This window comes from Pseudogymnoascus verrucosus, assembly GCF_001662655.1.
Source record: "Pseudogymnoascus verrucosus strain UAMH 10579 unplaced genomic scaffold scaffold_25, whole genome shotgun sequence".
Taxonomy (NCBI): domain Eukaryota; kingdom Fungi; phylum Ascomycota; class Leotiomycetes; order Thelebolales; family Thelebolaceae; genus Pseudogymnoascus; species Pseudogymnoascus verrucosus.
In genome coordinates, this window is record NW_017263676.1 from 288,367 (window position 1) to 306,717 (window position 18,351).

General features: G+C 49.8%; 5 protein-coding genes and 2 non-coding genes across 7 annotated transcripts; 3 read left to right on the forward strand and 4 right to left on the reverse strand.

Moving 5' to 3' along the window:
• Nucleotides 1–406: 406 nt before the first annotated feature.
• Nucleotides 407–489, forward strand: VE01_06915 (the record flags this gene model as incomplete). Its single annotated transcript has 1 exon — nucleotides 407–489. It is a non-coding gene; the product is annotated as a tRNA-Asp (tRNA).
• A 43-nt stretch (nucleotides 490–532) lies between these two features.
• VE01_06916 lies at nucleotides 533–604 on the forward strand (the record flags this gene model as incomplete). The annotated part of the gene is made up of 1 exon: nucleotides 533–604. It is a non-coding gene; the product is annotated as a tRNA-Gly (tRNA).
• A 303-nt stretch (nucleotides 605–907) lies between these two features.
• Nucleotides 908–4,265, reverse strand: VE01_06917 (uncharacterized protein). Its single transcript, XM_018276354.2, has one exon. It carries the CDS (start codon nucleotides 3,773–3,775, stop codon nucleotides 1,139–1,141), a length of 2,637 nt encoding a protein of 878 aa, XP_018129920.1. The 5' UTR covers nucleotides 3,776–4,265; the 3' UTR covers nucleotides 908–1,138.
• A 295-nt stretch (nucleotides 4,266–4,560) lies between these two features.
• On the reverse strand, nucleotides 4,561–6,687 carry MAL12 (alpha-glucosidase mal12). Its single transcript, XM_018276355.2, has 3 exons — nucleotides 6,581–6,687; nucleotides 5,947–6,530; nucleotides 4,561–5,897 (listed from the first exon to the last, which is right to left on the reverse strand). Exons 2-3 carry the CDS (start codon nucleotides 6,413–6,415, stop codon nucleotides 4,639–4,641), a joined length of 1,728 nt encoding a protein of 575 aa, XP_018129921.1. The 5' UTR covers nucleotides 6,416–6,530; nucleotides 6,581–6,687; the 3' UTR covers nucleotides 4,561–4,638.
• A 4-nt stretch (nucleotides 6,688–6,691) lies between these two features.
• On the forward strand, nucleotides 6,692–8,935 carry VE01_06919 (uncharacterized protein). Its single transcript, XM_018276356.2, has 3 exons — nucleotides 6,692–7,489; nucleotides 7,547–7,653; nucleotides 7,719–8,935. The coding sequence occupies exons 1-3, from the start codon at nucleotides 7,080–7,082 to the stop codon at nucleotides 8,855–8,857; spliced, it is 1,656 nt and encodes a 551-aa protein (XP_018129887.1). The 5' UTR covers nucleotides 6,692–7,079; the 3' UTR covers nucleotides 8,858–8,935.
• Nucleotides 8,936–9,869: 934 nt separating this feature from the next.
• On the reverse strand, nucleotides 9,870–13,778 carry VE01_06920 (uncharacterized protein; the record flags this gene model as incomplete). Its single annotated transcript, XM_018276357.1, has 8 exons — nucleotides 9,870–10,220; nucleotides 10,278–10,660; nucleotides 12,148–12,504; nucleotides 12,577–12,646; nucleotides 12,709–12,950; nucleotides 13,007–13,086; nucleotides 13,177–13,442; nucleotides 13,509–13,778. The coding sequence occupies 8 exons, from the start codon at nucleotides 13,776–13,778 to the stop codon at nucleotides 9,870–9,872; spliced, it is 2,019 nt and encodes a 672-aa protein (XP_018129866.1).
• A 1,052-nt stretch (nucleotides 13,779–14,830) lies between these two features.
• LYS2 (putative NRPS-like protein biosynthetic cluster) lies at nucleotides 14,831–18,349 on the reverse strand (the record flags this gene model as incomplete). Its single annotated transcript, XM_018276358.1, has 1 exon — nucleotides 14,831–18,349. The coding sequence occupies one exon, from the start codon at nucleotides 18,347–18,349 to the stop codon at nucleotides 14,831–14,833; it is 3,519 nt and encodes a 1,172-aa protein (XP_018129867.1).
• Between the last annotated feature and the right edge of the window lie 2 nt (nucleotides 18,350–18,351).

The window sequence follows — 18,351 nt, forward strand, 5'->3', positions numbered from 1 at the left end:
TTGGCTTTCGTTTTGGAGTTATCGCAAGCTACTTCCTGAGCTCTAGCACCTCGAGGACATCCAGCGATCATTGGCGCATATCGCACGGAGTTGGGCAGAAACGAATCTCATACGAGATATGTCGTTTAGACTCCCATACGAACAGATTTCCTGCCTTATATAAGATAGTCAGCCTATCGTAAAAAATATACGATGTTTGTTCTGTATTTGTTCTATCTATATTTTAACAGCGCCAACAACACACCTCATACGACAGGCCATCAAGCGGTGTTGCCTTCTCCTTCTCCATTTTAAGCGATAGTATAAAATGAGCACACTGAGTGATTAATGGATTTACTTTTTATAATCATTTGCTACCTCAGTTTCTTCTACATTGGCCCTCGAATTAAATCCATATACAATAATCATCTTTGATGGTCTAACGGTCATGATTTCCGCTTGTCATATAACAAAGCGCGGGAGACCGGGGTTCGACTCCCCGTCAGAGAGAATTGCCTCTCTGAGCTCATGCTCAGACAGATACACTTTTACAAGCATCAGTGGTTTAGTGGTAAAATCCATCGTTGCCATCGATGGGCCCCGTGTTCGATTCACGGCTGATGCACAATGAGCAGTCTCCAATTCGGAGATATATTTTTTTTAAAAGCACAAACGAACTCTACAGCAGTCATATATACAATATTACAGTCTTCACTTCGGAGATATATATATATTTATAAGCACAAACGAACTCTACAGCAATCATATATACAATATTACAGTCTTCACTTCGCTATGAGGGGAAGACCCTCGCATTATCAGAATCGTTCGGGGCCCTACATGCCTACAACACTGTGAGAGATCCCATCGCCTACGACGATGGACTAATCGCGCACGCCCTAGACACCAACGACGATCCAAGCAACCCCTACAATTAATAAAGTCCTAATATGACTGGAATCTAAATGGTGATTCATTAGGCCTCAAAACCTATCTGACACGCCACAACCCAACCCTGAAGAGTGGCCGAAGGGTGGTTCAACTCCACCGTCGAAGCTCCCCGCTGGCAACGCACCTCTTCTGCCTCACGGCGATCAAAAATAGCTACAATTCTTCTTAAATTCATATACGCCCCACATTACCAACAGCTTCATTTACATCACTTCATCTCCCCCGCGACCAACAGCCCACCATCCTTCGTCTCCACGATCTTGAAGCCCTCTGCATTCCCAAGCCCCTGCTCCGCCCTTATATAAGCATCCTCGCTCCTATCGCACAAGATCCCTAAATCCGCATCGCTCAGAATCTCATCGCCCCCCTTATATGTATATACCTGTCCATCCCTCAGCAGCAGTTTCCTCAACTCCGCCGCATCCAAATCCTCCTTATTATCCATCTTCTGCCCCATAGTCCTGAATCCCCCCTTCTTAATAACGAGCTTCTCAAGCCTCCTCTTTGCATCTGCACTCATCAGTAGCTCTTCCTCCACCGTTCCCTTCGTCGCAAGTCGGAACACGACGACCGGCCGCGTCTGCCCAATCCGATGCGCGCGGTCAATAGCTTGCAGATCCTGCTGTGGATTCCAGTCACTATCGAATAGCACGACTGTATCCGCGCTCGCGAGGTTGATGCCCTGTCCACCAGCGCGCGTGCTGAGCAGAAATAGCCGATGTTCGGGATCTTCGTTGAAGTCTTTGATCTGCTGGCGTCGGTCATCTTGTGCTACGCCACCATCGATGCGGCATACATTCCAACTGCGCAGGTCCCGCGCATAGTCCTCGAGGATGTCGAGCTGGGTCTTGAACTGGCTGAAAATCAGGACTTTATGGTTTGCAGCGAATAGAGAATTAAGTAGCCGGTCGAGAAGGAGCATTTTCCCGCTCGAGGAGACGAGTGTTTCGTCTATAGGCATCTTGGAGTCTGCAGACCAGGGGTTGTAGAAGTTGTGGGGTGAGTTGCATACGAGGCGCAGCTGCATCAGCGGATTGCCCAGTTTCTTCGTAGCAATCTCGCGCTTTGCCATCTCGAGAGTTTTGGCGAGCTCGTGGGATTCGTCATCGGAGTCGGAGGAGCTTGCTATGTCAGCTTCTGCCAGCTCCTCAGCCAATTTGGCCTCGAATTCGTCGTCGCTCAGTTTATCCTCATCAGAGGCATCTGCTTCCTTGTAGGATTTGCGCTTGGGTTTTGACTTGGAGGCTGTGGCTGGTGTTGATTGGCGGCTCGATTTTACGCTTTTGGCAGAAGACGCAATACTATCGTCCGAGGTCTTGCGCTTGAGACTGGCTTTCGATGGGGTTCGTGGTGGTAGCGCCTTTTTCTTACCAACCATCATCATCTCAAACGCGTTTAGGCGTGTGGCAGGTTTTTGCTCGAGTTCTGCCTTTGCCTTGCGAGTGCGGATGGAGATGCTAAGGGGAACCTCTTCCTCACTGTCAGATTCGACTTTCGCTGGTGCTGTTGATCTCGTGGCTTTAGTTTTGGTTTTCGCAGACCCCTTCGATGCGTTTCTCGCTCCCGTAATCCGTTCAACGACCTTGTTTTCCAGATATTTTCTGGCATCTTGACTTTTATCTGATAGAATATCATACAACTCGGTCTGCTGTTCCGTCATTGGTGCGTATAAAACGTATTCGCGCTTCCTGGGAAGCATATGCTCCACATCAGCTTTGATACGGCGCAGCAAGAGAGGTTGCAGAACCAGATGAATCTTTTTGACAAGCTCCTGTTTCTTTTGATCGGCAATGAACTCTTCTGTCCCCTCCTCGTCCTGTAAATCACTGAAGTCAAACCATGATTCGAATGCTTCCCAATCCACAAACACGGTTGGGAGGAGAAAGTTGAGCAAGGACCAGAGCTCTTTAAGGTTATTCTGTAGGGGTGTCCCGGAAATCAGCAACCTAGTAGCTGACGTAAACTTCCTTAACTCCTGGAATAGCTGGCTGTTGAAGTTCTTCAATCGATGCCCCTCGTCAATGATGATAAACTCCCAGTTGATATGCGACAAGTAATTCTTATCTCTCAATATAATATCATAACTCGTACACACAACCGGAAACTTTGACGTAGGCCTGCCATTCTCCAGATGTTTGGTGATCTTTGTTGTCCTTAACTCCTCTCGTTTCGCTGGGTCGCCATGATACAGCAAGACCGGGACAGTTGGCGTCCATTTCTGGAACTCCTCTACCCAATTCGATAACGTGCTAAGCGGCGCAACAATGAGATGGGGACCAAGATATTTCTCTTTTTCTCGCAGCAGCGCAATAAGCGATATCGTCTGGATCGTCTTGCCCAGACCCATCTCATCAGCCAGGATGCCACTCATGCCCTGCGCACAAATCTCATACATCCATGTCAAACCTTCGAGCTGGTAATCGCGCATCGTACCGCCGCTCATGATCTTCGGCTGCTGGGCCATTTCCAAGTCATGCTCGCCGAGTGCTTTCCCATCGAAGCCGCTCCCGACTCGACCGAGGACTTGCGTCTTCTTCGTGAGAATATTCGAAAACGCCGCACTCTTGGCCAACAATTCATCTAATTCGCGTGCTTTGGCCTCCGCGGCTTCCTTGCCCAGAACACGACTTTTCTTTGCCGCCAGTCGTTTCTGGCGGGCAAGCTCTGTTCGTTTGTTCTGCAAATGGGCCTTCTTTTCTTCGGCACCAATCTGTTTTAGCTGCTCGTCATTGAGAAGGTTGCTGGTTGCTGGCGGTTCTTCCACTCCGAGGTCGGGTGGGGATGACGGCGCTGTTGTAGGTGTCCGAGACTCCATTGAGTCATCTTCCGTCGACTTTAGGGCCATGGCTAGGCTCTGGCATGCAAATGCTTTATGCCGCTAGAAATTAACAACCCTCACAAGTTTGGATGTATTCTTATATCATATGCACCGCGTTTAGTGCTGGAATGGGCTATCCTTGGTGCAACTATTCCAAACTTAGTCGAACGTTTTTATCGAGGATTCATTCGTAAGCGCGTAGTTCAGCCCCTGGTTTCTGAAGCCTTCTTCGATCGATAAATCACTTCTCATATCACCCACGGGCCTCCTTTCAAAGCTTAACTTTTCGCGCTCCAAAGCAAGTGAGTGCTGGTATTGTCAGACACGTAACACGCGCTCCACAATCTAATCTGTCGTGCTCTCGAACTTAATACGCAAAGGGAAGAATCAATCGTTCAAAGACAACGGATCAGATAAATCGCCAAGCTACGAGATTTAATCCGGCTAAAAATGTTGCTGATATCAAAAAATGCTGATGTCGTCGACGCGTAAAGTGGTTTCTGACGCGCGCCATCCCCGCTCAATTTGTGTCGGACAAGTCGCGAAGTCACGCGCCTTTGACTTACATCCCTGTCCATAACACGTGATATTATGCGCCTTTTCACGTGCACCACCTATCCTACCTAGGACTTACTACATAACCTGACTTTGTCTTCGCTGACGATGTCAATACTCTTGACATGGCTCACGCTGAGGAACCAGATCCCCCGATTGATAAGAAAGTCCCGCACAGTCACTGGCAGCACAAAGCACTCAAACTGGGCCAAGCGCTGCAATAGGGTGGGACTGGGTCATCCAAACGCCCAGGGTCTCTTCTGTTTCTATGAAGGAAAATAATTCAGGTCTATAAGTTGCTAAGGTACTCCCAATATAACAGACGTCCATCGTTTCTAATTCGCACTCATATACACTCTCCCCTCAAAGGGCGCCAACTTCCCCGCCACTGGTGCATCGTAATTACTCAGGACAAGCTTCCACTCCTTGTCCGTGCTCACCTCAAAGTCCTGAACCCCCTGATCAAAATTCAATGCGACCAGCGCCGCCCTCCTTTCTCCCGTCTTCGTGTATACAAACGTCTTTTCATTTCCTGGGTCCAGCAGGTCAAAAATCCCATATACAAGTAGGTCTCGATACTCCTTGCGAAGACGTAGCATGCGTTTCCAAAACGACAACACGCTCTTCTCGTCTGGGACCTGCTTCGCAACGTTGATTTCAGGGTATAGGTCGTGGACACGCATCCACGGCTTGTCACCGGTTGTGAAGCCAGAATGTGCCGTGGAGTCCCACTGCATAGGCATGCGGCCGTGATCACGGCCGAGGATCTGAAGGCCACGAGTTACGATAGGAAGGCGGGAGGGGTCTTCGCCGGAGATTGAAAGAGCGCGAGCTTCATTGTAGTAGTTCAGTGCCTCAATATCTTTGTATTCTTCGATGGGCCACTCCTTAGGGGCGTTGATCATGCCAATTTCCTGGCCTTGGTAAATGAATATTGTACCAGTCATCGTGGTCATCATTATAGCGAGCATCTTTGCGGAGATCTCGCGGAACTCGGGCTCGCTTGAGGCATAACGGTCAATTGAGCGCCCATTATCGTGGTTTTCGAGGAAGGCGGTTGTCCAGCCGTCGGTGCCTTCGATAAATTTCTGCCATTTGGTTATAGCGGCTTTGAGCTCTGGGAGGATGAAAGGTCGGTGATCATATTTGTCCTTGGGACCTCCGTGGTCCATATTCCCTGTATCAATGTGGAAGACCATGTCTAGCTGTTTAGCGCTGGCTGAGACGTATCGCAATACGTGATCGGGATCCGGAGTGAGTGATAATTCGCCGACAGTCATGCAGTCGTATTGACTGATGACCTTATCGTGCATCTCTTTCACAAACTCGTGTATCCTTGGGCCGTTGCAAAACATGTATGCTGCAGGCTGCTCATAGTGGTTGGGGTCGGTGATGATAGCGTCGTGGAACTCTAGGGGTTTGCTGTACTTGTTGACAGTATCGACTCGAAATCCGTCCACCCCTCTGTCTAACCAAAATCTCATGGCGCTATCATAAATTGCATTGCGCGCTGCTTCGCAGTTCCAATTCAAATCTGGTTGCTGTGTAGCATAGAGGTGGAGATAATATTCTTGCGTTGTTTCGTCCCAAGTCCCTAAAAAGTCAGCAAAAATACCCTGGAATGATCTGGATGGTAGGCTCACATGTGCTACCAGCAAAGTAACTCCTCCAGTTGGTAGGAGGTATGCGGTTCCCGGCATCATCGTATCGAGCTGGCTTCCAGAAATACCAATCGCGCTTTGGGTTATCTCGCGATGAACGAGATTCTTTGAACCACTCGTGCTCGTCTGACGTATGGTTTACCACAAGATCGAGTATAAACCGCATGCCACGATCGTGACAAGCCTTCACCAGGATATCGATGTCTTCAACAGTGCCATACGGCTCATAGACTTTTTCGTAATTCGAGATATCATAGCCCATATCATGCTGTGGGCTATCAAACATGGGACAAAGCCACACGACATCGACACCTAGGTCATGGAGATAGTCAATCTTCGAGATGAGGCCCCCAATATCGCCCAAGCCATCTCCGTTGGAATCCTTGAAACTTGCTGGGTATACCTGATACACAGCAGCTTCTTTCCACCATTTGCCAGTTGGCATTTGCATTGTGAGAGAGTGAGATTGAGCGTATGTTGTTCGTTAGAAGTTGAGGTAAAAACAATAAGGAAGGAGAGAGGGAACTTGGTCACAGGATTTAACGGATGCCCAAAGCACCGGATTGCTTTAGTAAATTAGCAGGGCCCATTATTACTCACGAGCTGCAGGCCTCACATGGCAATATTTAAGGTTATGTTCGCATATTCTAGGACATAGTGGAGCGAAAAAGACAATATTATTACCTTTCATGTTGCTTTGGCCGTCGCCGAGTTGGCCCCGAATCAACTCCGAATCAACCCCGCACAAAATCCCCGCACCCCGCACTGTACCTAAATCTTACTGGGAAATTTTGACGAATCATAACCCGATTTATTGCGCCAGCCTTCCACTCCGAATAAGTCCCGCTCCAGTTTAGGTTTAGCTCGCGTTATTTGCGACTAAACGTCAAAGTTTGTCGATCTCAACCGTGCTCTCATCCAACATCTGGGGTTTTGAGGGGTAATTCTAGTACGGGGAATGGCGATGACAGGGACTATAATAATCGTATTATGAAAATTGTCGGTCAGGTGCTGCCATGTGCCAGCCATGCCCAAATGGATATAAACCGCGTGGCATCCTCTTCTTTTATTTGATCTAGACAGCAGCGATCGACAATCAAGATCTTTCATTCACAATGGATTCTGATAATGGCCCCAAGGCTACGGGTGGACCGGCCCATACCGACATCGTCAACATGGAAGACAAAGCTGAGAGAGATGTGGCTCACGAAGAGTTGAAGCCATCATATGGAGCGCAAAATGCTGAGGCTCAGGAAAAGACCATGACTCTCCTGGAGGCCATCAAGCTATATCCTACCGCCATCGGATGGTCTATGGTTCTCTCAACTGCACTCGTTATGGAGGGCTATGATCTTCTACTGCTTAGCAATCTCTACGCTAGCCCTTTATTCAACCAGAAATACGGAGTTCTAGGAAGCAAGGGTTATGCGGTACCAGCCTCCTGGCAGAGCGGTCTCTCAAACGGTGCTCGCTGTGGCGAGATGCTGGGTTTAGCTATCAATGGAATAGTCTCTGAGAGATATGGGTACGTTTTATAACCACGGTGGACTGATCGTTTGTCCTGTAATTAACATCTGGATAGGTACCGAAAGACAATGATCGGCTCGCTCATCATGATGATCTGTACAATTTTTATTCTCTTCTTCGCACCAAACGTCCAGGTCCTTTTGATTGGCGAAATCCTATGTGGTGAGTCTTCCCACTTGCAAACAGCCAGTGAAAGTAGTTCCTTCGAAGTACTAACGTTTGATCAGGTATTCCATGGGGAGTTTTCCAGACACTCACTACTGCCTATGCGTCCGAAGTCAGCCCCGTTGTTCTTCGGCCATACCTAACGACCTACGTCAACTTATGCTGGGTGATGGGTCAATTCATCGCTTCTGGTGTCCTTCGAGCCTCTCTCCAGAGAACAGATGAATGGGCTTATAAAATCCCTTTCGCAGTTCAATGGGTGTGGCCAGTTCCTCTCCTTGTTGGATGCTTTCTCGCACCGGAGTCTCCCTGGTGGGAAGTCAGGAGAGGCAACCGAGAGGGAGCCAAGCGTGCACTTGAGCGACTTACTTCTGCCAGCAACCCCCATTACACCGTCGAAGAAACACTGGATATGATTGAGCAAACCAACGAACTTGAAAAGTCATTGTCCGAAGGTACTAGTTACTGGGATTGCTTCAAGGGGGTCGATCGCCGCCGCACTGAAATCGTCTGTGGCGTCTGGCTGGTGCAGACCCTCTGCGGAACGAATGTCATGGGCTACTCGACGTATTTCCTCAAACAGGCTGGTCTCCCAACTGTTCAGTCATTCAATATGTCTCTTGGACAACAGGCCCTCGGCGTCGTCGGTACTCTTCTCTCTTGGTTCCTCATCTCGCGGGCAGGCCGCCGTACTATTTATCTTACCGGAGTCTCGATTCTATGCGTTATTCTAATGATCGTTGGCTTCATCTCTCTTGCGCCCTCAAGCAATACTTCCGCAACTTGGGCTATTGGCGTCATGCTGCTCGTCTTCACATTCATCTACGATTTTACAGTCGGTCCCGTCTGCTACTCCCTCGTCTCCGAGATATCTTCTACTAGGCTGAAGACCAAAACCATCGTCCTCGCAAGAATCGGTTATAACATCAGCAACACCGTCATCAATGTCCTGACCAACTACCAACTTAATCCGACGGCCTGGGCATGGGGTGCAAAGACAGCCTTCTTTTGGGGCTGTACATGCTTCTGCTGTGTCGTATGGGTCTTCTTCCGCCTGCCTGAGCCTAAGGGCCGCACATATGCAGAGATCGATATACTGTTCCAGAATGGTGTTTCCCCTAGGAAGTTCAAGACGACGGAGGTCGATACCTTCCATACTGGTCATTCCTCGGCACTCGAGAAGTCTGTATCAACCGCATAAGATATCAAATAACAGGGGGACAATATTCTGTAATATAGCACAACATATTTCACAGGCGGAGCGATTACTAAAAAACACTAAAATTAACAATTATTATTACTATCAGTACACTTCCATTTATAATGACCCATATTTAACTATAATTGACTGTTATTCCCCTTGGACGTGCGGGCACTATGCCCGTATTATTACATAGGCCACGGCGCCGTTGCCAGCCCTTAGAACCCACCTGCCAAGCAGATTCAGCGAAGTAATTATGATGTAACTAATAGCATTCTAGAAGACAATTTTTTGTATTCCTAGCTCCATAGCATGTTGTGCCCCTCTTTGCCGAGCGCTATCGTGGCTTCATCTTCGTTATTCTCCTTGCCAGCCATTGTGACCGTCTCTGCGCCCTATGTCGGAAATATTCCAAGAATTTTGAAATGGGGTTTATTAAAGTCGAATGTCGACTAAACCGCCTTTGATGGTGCTGAGGCGGAGGGTAGTTGTTGTCGGCTCACAGGTCGGGGCGGCCATATGGATCCGGCCATGTAGATCAGCAAAGGTGCTGCGGGCCAAAGAAGCCGTGAAACAGGCCGTCAAGCCTGAACAACTCAAAGTGCAGGTTATCGACGTTCGAATATAAGTCGGATGACAACGGCGAATCCTTCGATCGATAATCGTCGGTTTGTAGCGTTTCAAAATATGGAGTCCCCGTCCTCCATCGAGTAAGTATATTCTCTCTTGACGTATTAAAGAGATGCTCTTTTCTCCTGGCGATCTTCGTCTTGCGAAACTCGTGCTCTGTTATTTCGTTCACCTGTCTTTGTTATTTCGTTCACTTGTTTCGAAAGGAGTCGGGCTTCATCCCATCATGAGCATTGACGTAGACGCCTATCGTGTACCACAGCCGAAGTTTGGAGGAAAGCTTATGCAGCTAGTAACGATAAGTATGATAGAGAGACGGCATAGGCCCATGACATTCGTCAGCAAAATTTGCTATAGCACCCACGATCGTTGTACCGAAATATTAGCTCATGGAAGGCTGACGGAATGAATGGTCTTCCATATCGTGACCGGTCCACCCTTCACCTTCGCCAGGGCTGAATTTTTCGGACGGCGAAGCTGGATTCTCCAAGAAAGATGCCAAAGGCAAGGACCACGTTAAGGGATTCAGAAAGTTCGGCAGAACTTGGGAAATCTTTTCTTGGAGGAGAGGCAGAAACCTATCTTCTCCACCGCGCAACTTGGCTACCAAGGACAAAATATATGTCAAATAGTCTTTAGGCCCGAGGTCGGATATTGGAGGCTCTGGCGCAGAAGGAGGTGTATAAGCAATTACGTCGATAAGGACATAGGCTACATCGAATAGCTTTTCTACCTGTGAATGGCCCAGTTAATTATTTGTAATTCTGTGAGGAACGCTAGGTGGCTATACCAGGCCGATCCCGTGAATCTCCATGCTCTGTTGCGGTAGTCTGCAAGTCGAAATCGTGAGATCTCGTGCGATTTGGATCGGGTACTGGAAATTTAATGATTCGTGACTCGATACACTGGACAGAAATCCAAGTTTGTTGGAGAGTTGCCACACAATTAGCCGCAGCCATTGCTGAGTAACAAGCAGGTTCACCATCTGGATATCCGTGATATCAAGAGACGCCGAGGCAGAGTTTCTCACGTGCTCATCAAGGCTCACGAGCCAGTCAACGGAACACGCAGAAAGTGTACCATTCCATAGGCCCAGAAATAATTCGTCAAAGGGACGAAAGAGGTTGACGAGATGCACGAATCCGGAGGCAGCAGTCTCTTTGCCGAGCTCTGCTATATCAGGACTTGACGAGGATAGAAGTAGGGTTAGTGGTCGGTGTTTGCGTATCGAATAAGGTCTATTGAACGTATCAGCACTGGTTTAAACGTCAGCGATCCTATCATGTGTACCGTTCCGTGATTAAAAGCAACCAAAAGAGTTGGTTTGAAGCTAGAGAGCCCTGAGCATTCCCTTCTGGAATGCCAGCCATATAAAGTGTCGTCGCCTCTCGCAGAAAGAACCACGCCTTATTCTGATCCTTAAGTGACCGATATGACCCATAAAGTAGAAACGAGGTTACTACAGCCTGAATTGAGGGTTGTATTAGAGGATTGGCACTTCTTCGAGCTTCAAGTGCTTCATTAATTAAAGCCTGTCCGTAGCCAACATCTGACTGTAATAGACTTCCATCAGGGTTTGATGAGGTATGATGGACACTTCCCGTTTGAATAATAATAAAGGCACAAAATGATACAATAAGGTAATAAGTCTCAGTGGTAGTGCTCATAATATCTCCCGAATAGTCCAGCATCTCACGTTGCAAAATCGGCAGCGTAGAGTAGAAATCGGCGAAAAAGAAATTGCTGCATGCATCAATCGTGTCCGATGATAGCAGACCCGGCGTTCGGTGATATTCTGGCGATCTTGGGGGCCCTGCATTTTTATCTCGCTGGGCTATACTACCGTGTATATTCCCAATTTGAGAAGCTCGTAGCGCTGAGATAACATTCGCGCTCCTTCCTTGTCGCCCTTTTGGCTGGGGCCTGGTAAGGTATGTACATTGCAGAGATGAGTGCGTACAGGCAGAGCATGGCTTGTTGCCATCGCATTTTATCTTCCGACGACTACAGGCGTCACAGGCATGTTTCTGTGGTCGCATATTGAATGGCAGTTTGCCATTGGCAAAGAATAAATTGCGGATTGGATCAGAAGATGCGGAGGTTGGAAAGCTGTAATGAAGTGGATCTCTTGGCGAATAAGGTGGTAGTGGTCACGTTATCACCATCGGGTTGTATGGGGCAAAAACGTCAATGCTAAATGTGCTGTATTCTTTCCACTAATGATGAAGCTTACTCTCAAGAGGTCCTAGGAGACTGTTGTTCTAACTCCAAGATCAAGGATTATCTTTTGTCCACTACATTAGACGCAACAAGCATTCTCAAAAGACTAAATTAGTGCTGGTTGACACTCAACCTAGCTCGGGCGAATGCTGTCCGTAATTAGCTTCGTATTACTTCTGAAATAATGGCGATCACTTTTCTAGTTTTGACTTCTAGTAGTTCCTTCCTAGCCGGAAAGTATTTCACCGTCTCTTTTCAGTATGAATCCTACGGGGAAGCGGGGTATATCCGATCGGTATATCCGATCCGTTCACATTTGCAGTTAGACTATAGCTTTTTTAAACGGCAGCACAATGTCTACTAAAATTATTGACCGTACACAACTCACATCTCTACGTCTATCCCCCTTTTTGCTTTACTACCGATGTTAGTTTTCTAACACTCCCCCGTAGCGCTTCCCCCAACGCAAGGTGTGCCAGTGCAATTAAATCCGCTCGGGTTCGCAACATTGCCGCACAGGTACTCCGCAGCAGGAGCGCCGCTGGTAAGGTGCAACCCAACATTGACCATAGTGATATTTGTGCAGGGCGCCACGGCGCTGCATTGCAGACTCGCCACCCTCGCTGACTTGCTATCGCCGTAGAGGCCGTCGATCTCCACGTTTCGGATCTGGAACTCAGAGTTGGTGCAGTTGCCCACACCCGGAGCACCGGAAAATCGAGTACACTGCGAGATGGCAAAGGCGGCACCCCGGAGGCCGGTTGTGGTCAGGTTTTTAAGCGTCATGCCGGATGCGACTGGGAGGTCGATGCGTTAGTAGTGCTTTCCAAATAGAACGTGGGCCCGAGAAAGAAGGTATAGAAACTTACACCCGAGACCACCGCCGCCTCCATTAGGTGGGTAGCCGTTCTGGTCGGCTGTCCAGGTCTTGATATAGAACTATGATGTTGTGTTAGAAGTTTCATTCCACATGTGTCTAGATATTAGTCGTTGGAACTCACAGCATGAAGTGTGTTGACGTATTCGATGTTCTCGGCCGTAACTCTCTCAATGGTCTCATATTGGCCATTGTACTGCCCAATGCTTCCCATCGCGATGCCCAAGCCGTTGTGGAACTTGCAGTTCTTGATGGTGATATCGGTGCTGTTGGCCTTCATCGACAAACTGTCGTCTCCGTTGTAAACGGTCCAGTTGTTAAACGTAATGTGAGACGACCGGATGGTATCCGCTCCGTCGGTGTTGGCTGTGTGGCAATATAGTCAGTAAATTGTTTCAGCTGCTCTTGATAGGCAAACTCACAGCTCTGTGCCCAGTTTCCAGTGTTGTTAACAAGAATGCTGTCAAGCAGGACATTGTGGGAGTAGATGATAGACATAGTCCTAGAGCAAATAATGTTAGTACAATGACGCTACACTTTCAATTCTTTGTCCCATTGCACCACTAGGGATAGAATTCGGCTAGTTACATACCACATCTGGCTCCTTAGGAATGTGAGACCTTTAACGACCGAGTTGGTGAGGTTACCGAAGGTCACAGCATGTGGCCGGCCGGGATAGTTGGAAGTGTTCGGCTGCTGTCTGATCCATTGGTACCAGTAATCGCCATTACCATCAAACGTTCCTGTCCCATGGCCATTGATGCGAACATTATCACCGCCAATTATCAATGCGGTAGACTGGTTCTGGTACCCGACATCCATCGAGTTTTTGAGCCAGTATTGGATATCAGTACTCCACTAAGTGAGAAAGATGTCAGCAATCTGGTGCTTCAAGGTCGTATCAAGCCCCTTGGGAAGAAATACCAGAAGAGTGCCGTAGATATCAACGTCAACATCCTTGAGCCAGTCAATGTTCATGACCGAGTTGACGTAGTAATTGGTCGGCTCAAAAACGACCCTCCCCTTATGACCACACTTCTTGAACGCCTTCAGAATTGCCGGCGCATCGTCAGTAGCATTGCTGCCGCCGCTTTTGACCACACAACTCTTTCTGTGCTCCTTATCTTTGTTAGCTACTGAGCCGGATACGGCCAGTAGCAGGGTTAGCACAGTTGGGATGGATGACGACCACATTTTCGAAGGCGTGCTGTTCTTGCAAAACTACTGTCGAAGCGAAGTAACTGAGAAGGGTAGGGCTACGGCAAACTTAACTGTGGATGTCTCCTATTTATATTATACGACGTCCCCTGAATAAAAAATAGTATATTGCGGCTCTCCACGCCATTTCCTTGTCCGACCTGACCTGCATAGCGATCTCCTGGGGGTCGCAGGCAGGGACCTGATTTTACACGAATCAAAAAAGACAATTGCATCGCTTCGACAAAGAAGGTGCATCAGCCCTCTCGAGATCGTCAATCTTCGGCGTCGTCTAGACCGAGATGATCGTGCGGGGTCCGGATAGAAGGGGTGGCAGCCCCTGTGGACTGTTGGTCCGAGCTGCGGGGTTGCGGGGGTTGGGGTTGAATTTGGGTTTGGGTTTGCGGGTTACCGCGTTGCGGGGTTGCCGCGTTCCAAGGAAATGCATGGCTGACTTTACATATACTGAGTCCCACCACTAGAAGCCAAGTTTAAACTCGCGGCCTTCCGCCATCGCTTGCACGTTAGCCTTGGCTATGTAAAATGGCGCTCGCACATATTTCATTTATTAAACAGCTCCACTGCAATCCTCTAGCGATGTAACTCGTCGATGTCGGACGAGATACTAACGAAATAAAGGACTCTACCTCGGGAAACCTTTCCCGAGCTCGTATAACCTGAGCAAGAGCCGTTGGAGAATAAAAAGTATCTAGATAAATTGAAAGACGTGGCGCTTCGCTCTGTGTCCGGTCTCCTGACGATTCGAAAGCGCCCTTTCTGGTTATAGGGAATATAGGCAGTGTCTGCTTTATTGTCTGGATATGTTTACCAGGCTTTTAGTTCCGTTTACAATTATTTTCGAAGACTTTAGATATAAATCATTCTGTTTCATTGCCATGAGGCTAGTATAGGACATAATCTTAATTCAATGAGATCATTTTTCCGGCGAGAATTCCATCTCGCACCAATACCCAATGCAACGCGTACACTTTTTGGCCATCCCAGCCGCTCCCTCTTTAAACATCCCCCAGGCTCAACTCCTAAGCCACCTAAGCCGCTCCACCACGTCCTCCAATCTCGCCAATCTGCGCGGCATCGACCCCGATCTCCGGCAACGGCCTGCCCCTCTCCGACGGCTCGCTAATAAACTTAATCATAGCCAAATACCTCAAGAACCGTCCAATATCCTCTCTCCCGATACCATATCCAACACCCTCATCCACACCAGTCCAGCGGTCCGCGTCAGCCTTCAGCACAGCAACTGCATTCCGATCGTCCAGCTCCGGCGCCCTAGTCGTGGCTGGCAGGTCATCCATGCAGAAATGGTACAGCGGCATTAGCGCGTGTTGCTCGAGATCCTTCTCCAGCGTGCCGGCGGACACGAACTTCTCGAGCTCCGACTTCCATTCCGCGTAGCTGACCTCGGGGGTCTTGTAGCCGTAGTACTCGAGGATGGAGAGGTACTCGCTCATGCGTAGGCGGGGGTGAGCCGTGACATGGACGACGTGGACGCCGTTTGGTACGGGGTTGAATGCGGCAGCAACGACGACGCGCGCGACGTGGTTGACGGGCACGGCGTTGACGGTGTTGATGATGTGAGGACGTGCGGACAGCTGAATGCAGCCCTTGAGCATACGCACCAGGAAATCATCGATGTTGCAGACACCAGTCTCGGAGTCACCCAGGATGTAACCTGGGCGGACAACAGAGCCGGAAAGACCGCGCTTTCCTGCCTCGCGGACAAGCTGCTCAGACACCCACTTCGTTTGTCCGTATCCGGTGCCCAGGCCAGTCTTGCTGCCCATCATGTCATCGGACTCAAGTATGGCCCCTTGGCCTGTGCGGGTCATATCGTCGGAGAGCTTGATGTAGGTATCCGTGTCGAGAACACTGGTGGAGCTGACGAAGGAGAACTGCTTGGGCTTGCCTTCGTTGCAGAGCCTCAGCGCATCAACGGTCGAGATGACATTCGCAGCCATCATATCTTGGTATCTCTTCACCCAGTGGACAGTGGCACCGTTGTGGATAACGACATCGACCTCATCTGCTAGAGTCTTCCAGGATGCATCATCAATGCCAAGCTGGGGCTGGGCGAGGTCACCGACAACGCAGCTGAGCCTCGACGCCCACTCATCCCTCCACAGGCCGTAGCCGCGAAGCGAGCGCTGCAGACGATCAAGAGCACCTGCCAAATCCTTAGCACCTCGTACGTGTGCGACGAGCTTGACGCTGCGGCGTGTACGCGTGAGAATATCCTTGACTAGGTAGGAGCCCAAGAAACCAGTAGCTCCTGTGAGGAAGACTGTAATGTTCTCCGAATCAGCAAGTGCTTGTGGATCTGCGGTCTGGAATTTGGCGGGCAAGTTGTTTATCAGCTCCTCCAGGGACCTAGAGTAAGCAAGGTCGGTCTCTTCGGCCGCTGCGACTTTGCCGCTGCGAGCCTCTTCAATCTTCTTGTCCACCTCGGCACTGAACTGAGACAGGGTAGGGAACTTGTAGAGACTGTTAATAGACACCTCCGCGCCCATCTCCTTTCGGACGTTCAACAAGAACTGCTGTGCGAGAAGACTGTGTCCGCCCAGGTCGAAGAAGCCATTGTCGCGTCTGATCGTCTTCGGGTTGAAACCGCGAATGAGATCAGCCCATTTCTGGGCTACTGTCCGTTCAGTCTCTGTAAGAGACTCCCAGTTCTTCAAGTCCTCCTCAGACGCGTCTTCAGTGCGCTCTGCCACATCGGGGAACGGAAGGTTCGGCTTATCAACCTTGCCGTTCGGGTTCAACGGAAGCTTGTTGAGAACGATGTAAATCGTAGGGACTGCGTATGCCGGCAGGCGAGCCTTCAAATGGTCCCACACTTCGGTCGTCATTCTCCTGAACTTCTTGGCGTAGACAATCACGGTTCCCATCTCAGTTCCTTCGTCTTCGATATCCTCCACTCCTGATGCAGCTAACCAACGGCGCCACTCTGCCAACTCTGGCACGATATAGCTGACCAGTGTTGGCTCTTCGTTACGATCCCTTCGAACAAGCGTCTTGCAATCCCGGATCAAGGCGTTCTGGCTCAAGTTGCTGTCGATATCGTTCAGCTCAATACGGAAGCCACGAATCTTGACCTGGTCATCTGCACGACCTGTACACTCAACATCACCCGACTCCATGTACCGTCCGAGATCACCTGTGCGGTAAAGCCTATCTCTAGGCCCCTTGTAATATTGCCTCCACGGCTCATCCTTGCTTATTTTCTTGTCCTCCTCCACCCACTTCTCGTTGTCAACGAACCAGTTCATCAAGAACCTCGTCTCATTCAGAGCTGGATCCCCCAAATAGCCTTCGGCCAGACCGGCCGCGCGGACGTATAGCTCACCAACCTCGCCAACCCCACAAAGCTTATTTCGGTCTTCCCTGTTCACAACCAGGAGCTGGACATTCTCCATGCCTTTTCCAGCTGGGACAGTATCCTTGAGCTTCTCTAAGCAATCCGCATCCTTCGCGCGACTCGGAAGTTCATAGTAGCTGACTGCTCTCTGGGTCTCGGTGGTTCCATACATGTTGATGATGTTGGCATTAATAGCAAGTCGTCTGAGGGCGCGGCAGTCCCTGATCGTCAACACATCACCAACGAAGAAGACACGCTCCAAGGACGGGAACTCTGCCGTTGCACCTCCAACTAGAATCTGACCCATGGCTGGGGTGAGATGAGTAACCGTAGGCTTGTGTTCGCGCATCCACTCGGCGAGCTTCTCGTGCTGGATATCTTCCCTTGACGGGACCAGCAATTGTGCACCCAGGAATAGCGGTGTGAAGATATCGCGCTGAATCGGGTCGTGAGCCAAACCAGAAAGCAGAGTAAACTTGCTCTCCGATGAAAGCTGGAAGCGCTCCGCCATCCAGCCAAAGTATCTAGTCAAACTGTAATGGCGACCAAGGACGCCCTTGGGGCGGCCTTCGCTTCCCGAGGTAAATGATAGTGTCGGGTTCGAATCCGGGCCCACGATCACATCAGGCGGCGTCGACGCATGCTCTCTAACGTTATGGAATACATCCTTGCCGTCGACTTCACCTCCAGACAGAGTTCCATCGTCAAGAAGACGCAGATCAGGAACCACAGTCTTGAGGTTAAGCTGCTCGTCGATATACTTCTGCACCACCGGGGCAAGCGGTCCATTCTCGTCCGTCGCGCTACCAATCTTGATCAGCGCACGCGGCTGCGAGACCTCGAGGTAAATCTGCTGCCTCGCCGGCGGGTATGCCGGGTCCAGGACCGCCATTGTCGCTCCAGCGGTCAAGGTGCCCATCAAACTAATGACGAGGTCGACGGACCGGTGGGCCCAGATCATGACGACGTCGCCATTTGTGACGCCCGCCTCGCGGAGGTAGCGCGCGGTGATATTCGAGGCCTCGTAGATCTGGCGGTAGGTGAAGCGCCTCTCGGGGCTGGTGGATGACTTCGTCTCGAACACGCAGGTTCGGTCTGGGTGTGACTCAGCGGCTGCGCGGAAGCGCTCGTGGATTGAGCCGACATAACCAGACCAGTCGAGGTCGATGGTCGGATCGGGTAATTGATCCATAG